Source organism: Hippocampus comes, unplaced genomic scaffold (genome assembly GCF_001891065.2).
Source record: "Hippocampus comes isolate QL1 unplaced genomic scaffold, H_comes_QL1_v1.1 scaffold212, whole genome shotgun sequence".
Classification (NCBI taxonomy): domain Eukaryota; kingdom Metazoa; phylum Chordata; class Actinopteri; order Syngnathiformes; family Syngnathidae; genus Hippocampus; species Hippocampus comes.
The window spans coordinates 386713-390574 of NW_017806011.1; the positions used below are offsets into that span (position 1 = coordinate 386713).

The 3862-nt window shown below is 39.9% G+C and overlaps 1 protein-coding gene across 1 annotated transcript in view; it reads left to right on the forward strand.

Moving 5' to 3' along the window:
- LOC109529256 (mitogen-activated protein kinase kinase kinase 7-like) overlaps positions 1-3862 on the forward strand; it is a 53634-nt gene that overhangs the window by 46407 nt on the left and 3365 nt on the right. Inside the window, exons 12-13 of the mRNA XM_019892548.1 lie at positions 732-793; positions 2842-2957. Coding sequence (XP_019748107.1) covers positions 732-793; positions 2842-2957 — 178 coding nt within the window. The remainder of the gene's footprint in view (positions 1-731; positions 794-2841; positions 2958-3862) is intronic.

The window sequence follows — 3862 nt, forward strand, 5'->3', positions numbered from 1 at the left end:
GATTTGCGTCTTTCCGACTCCAAGTGTCTGCTGGATGCTTTTAACTTTGTGTCCAGCCTTGCTCAAACGGATGCATTTCACTCGCTCCGCTCCAGTCATTACAGTTCTTCTACGTTTCGATGCCATGATCTACACGACGTAAGTGAATAAAGTTAAAATCTTTCGCAATTGCAGTCTAACGCACGCCAATAAAAAGTCACTTACACATCTTCGTTTCGAATTTGATGAATGAAAACGGCGAAGCGAACACGTTTCTTTGATCGTGTCTGCTTTTAAGCTAGTGCCGCGTTCTACAGGACGTTAAGTGAATAAACTTAAAATCATTCACAATTACAGTAAAACGCACACCAATAAAAACTCACTTACACATCGTCGTTTCGAATCTGATGATCGAAAAACGCGAAGTGAAAATTTGTCTCAGTGTCGTCGTTCCGTAGCATTGGGTGAGCGTTGCGTGTATTTAAGCTCCCGCGGCATGACGTCTCAATCCGGGTTACGGGTAGTGGAATTTCCGCTTACGTAAGTTCCGGTAACATGTAATATCGTAGTCAAAATGTTAATGCACAGGTTTTTGTTCCGGGTGAAGGAAATTCCTTTTCAAAGAATTCCGGGGATGGGAATATTTACTGTATTTGATTTCACCACATGATATTTTGCACATGATCATCAACCAGTGTTTTACAACCATGACAATTAAGTACATCACTCACGGTCTAATTTTATTTTTGTAGCAATGAATGGTTTAGACGGCTCCATTCCCATGGCCTACCTAAAACTGGATCATCAGTTACAGGTAGGTAGAGGATTTTTTTCAGTACAGTATTCCTATTTTTATATACATCTCTCTCTCTCTCTCTCTCTCTCTCTCTCTCTCTCTCTCTCTCTCTCTCTCTCTCTCTCTATATATATATATATATATATATATATGCGAAGGCATGAAAAATAGGTACCTTGTCTCAACAAAAGTTGTTTTTCAACTCATCCAGTCAAATAAAAGCCCAACTCAATAAATCTCATATGATGCACATAAAGTGACGTGTTTTTATTAACTTAATAGCGATTTTCAGCACGCTGTAAGTTCCCTTGATGTGCCAGAGATTCGGTACACTGGTCTCGCTTTCAATTATGGCACTCAAAATAGATATCTAGTGCTGGTTGCCTATCTCTCTAGGTTCCTTATGGGCATAACTAGCAGAATCAGTGGTGCATAAAGAAGCAATGAAATAGCCCAAAAAAGAGCACCGAAAAGGTCTGTGAGTCAATGCGCGTGGTTGTGCGAGGAGCAGGTTGACAGTCAGAAGAGGCAACAAAGCAGCACGAGTAAATGTTGATGCATGGAAACAAACATCCATGGAAATGACCATTTATTCAGCCTGGAAAAAAAACCTATCTGTGCATATGTAAAGGATGCAAGCTCACATTGTGCTGAACTATGTTAAGCCTCACTCTTCGAGAGCCTGTGTGTGATAGTTGTCAGCCAGTGGGTATGCAAAAAAATCACAACAAGTTTATGTAATTTTAAGGAAAAAGGCAGTCCAGTCAAACCTCGGTTTTCGTCCATAATACGTTCCAGAAGGCTGTTCGAAAAACGAATTGTTCGAAAACTGAAACCACACTCTTTTTAAAGAAAAAATGTTTCTTGAACACGTCTGCTCACAATGGAAAGCGACACGAGGAAGCATCACTTCCTCGTCTACCCGAGGAAGCGTCACTTCCTCGTGTAAGGAAGGCGAGAGCAGTCAAATGGTGCATTTAAGTGCGCTCAGTTTGTTCGAGAACAGAAAATGGTCGTAATCCGAGGTACGAAAAATTCGAAATTTTTGGTCGAAAACCTATTTGGTCGAGAACAGACACGTTCGAAAACTGAGGTTAGACTGTATTGGGATATACTCTATATATCATTGTCAGGGTATCACACTTTGTCAGTATCGCACAGCACTACTTAACAGCAGTTGTTAAACTCACTGTCAAGTGAAATAAGCATTTTGGGTTTTTTTCTGTACATTATGCATGTTGAAAGATACCCCAGCCGCTGGGGGGCCGTGCCCTCCCCTGGGGGTGCACTGTTCCCCAGTGCCGGTCCCAAGCCCGGAGAAATGGGGTGGGTTGCGTCAGGAATGGCATCCGGCGTAAAACCTTTGCCGGGACGAACATGCGAGTTGGTAGGACGGTTTACAGGGACAGTTGGAAATTTCTGACTCGCTGTGGCGACCCCTGAAAAGGGACGAGCCGAAAGGGGAAGAAGAAGAAGAAGATGCATGTTGAAAGATAATTTCTGAAAGCATGAGTAAAGATTATTTACAAAGTGTTTCAGAGTTGTGCAGATAGTATTGAACTGTTCCACGATAGTATGGGTGGGTGCCCAACCTTTTTTGACGGAAGATCTACTTTTCGATCCACCACCCTCCCGCCATCGTTGTTACCGCGCATGCGCGCATACACACACAATTACACACGCATGCCGTAATGAGCAACAGCCATAACGGTATAGTTTTGTTGTTGTTGTTTTTTTTTTTTTTTTACATTTAAAAAGAGTGGTCAGAAGTAAAACTTGATTTGAAAGTTAGCGTACTTGAATGGAGTCACGACTAAAAATTAATCAGATGTGCAGAAAATAAGTGACGAACATGATGACGATGACTTGTGTCTACAGTAATATTGCATAAATGAGTTTATTTCCAACTGAACGTCTCTTTGCGGAAAAAAGAAAAAATAAGTGAACAAATCATACAGTAGCCTGGGCCGGGAAGTTTCAAACATGATATACCCAATGATCAAAGTATTACTTTTGTCAAGTTGGCTGTCAGCAATTTTAACGATATATGTGTATTTTTTTTCCAGCCCTTGACTCCGTGTCCTAACTCCAAAGAGTCAATGGCTGTGTTTGAGCAGCATATCAAGATGGCTCAGGAATACATCCGGGTTCAGTCAGAGATTGCTGAACTTGTTCGGAGAAAGTAAGTGATATGATCTCTTGCGAGGTTGGCTCCTGTGGATTCATCGATGCTGATTTCAATCACCTGCACCGCTTTCATCTGAAATGGCCAAAATTCTACATTGTCAAAGCTTTAGAACAGGGGTCACCAATATGGTGCTGGTGGACACCAGGTACCCCACTTAGGACCACATGAGTTGCTTGGAGGCCTGTTCTAAAATCAACTCAGCAGTGATGGAATATTTACGAGGAATGTTGTACAAAGCAGAAGTGATCGTTTAAAAAAAGAAGGGGTACACGGCAGGAGTTCTTCAACCTGTTTTTTTTTTTTGTTGTTGGTTGTTTTTTGTTAGTATTTTTATCTTGGGGCACATTCCCATATGATTTCCATTGACTTGTATTATGTTTGTTAAATAACTAAATCAAATCCACAATCAGTTTGAAAATCTAAAACCCCGGCAATGAAATAACCTCATACAATGTGATCATCAAAAAGACATTTATTGATGCTGTGTAAACTTTGACACCCAACAAAATGGCAAACAGGCAAAGAATTCCAGAAATTAAGCTTGGAGTCACAAGTCAAGTTTTTTACCATGAAAATAACTAATGTTTTGAATGAAAATGTTTTGTCTTTGGCTGATGTTTGTCAGAACCTTGGATTTAAATTTTTCTTTCGAAATAATTATTATTTTCACTGTGAGGTTTTTTTCCCCCCTTCAACTAATTGTGTACAGTATAGGTAAATAAGTGACTGATGCATTATCACCACGTAGTGGCAGAAAGCTTTCATGCAACTCTGATGTACTGACCTGAGATATATATATATATATATATATATATATATATATATATATTGGAGCTGTCAAACGATTAAAATATTTAATCTAATTAAAAACGCAACTGTCATAATTAACTCAAATTAAC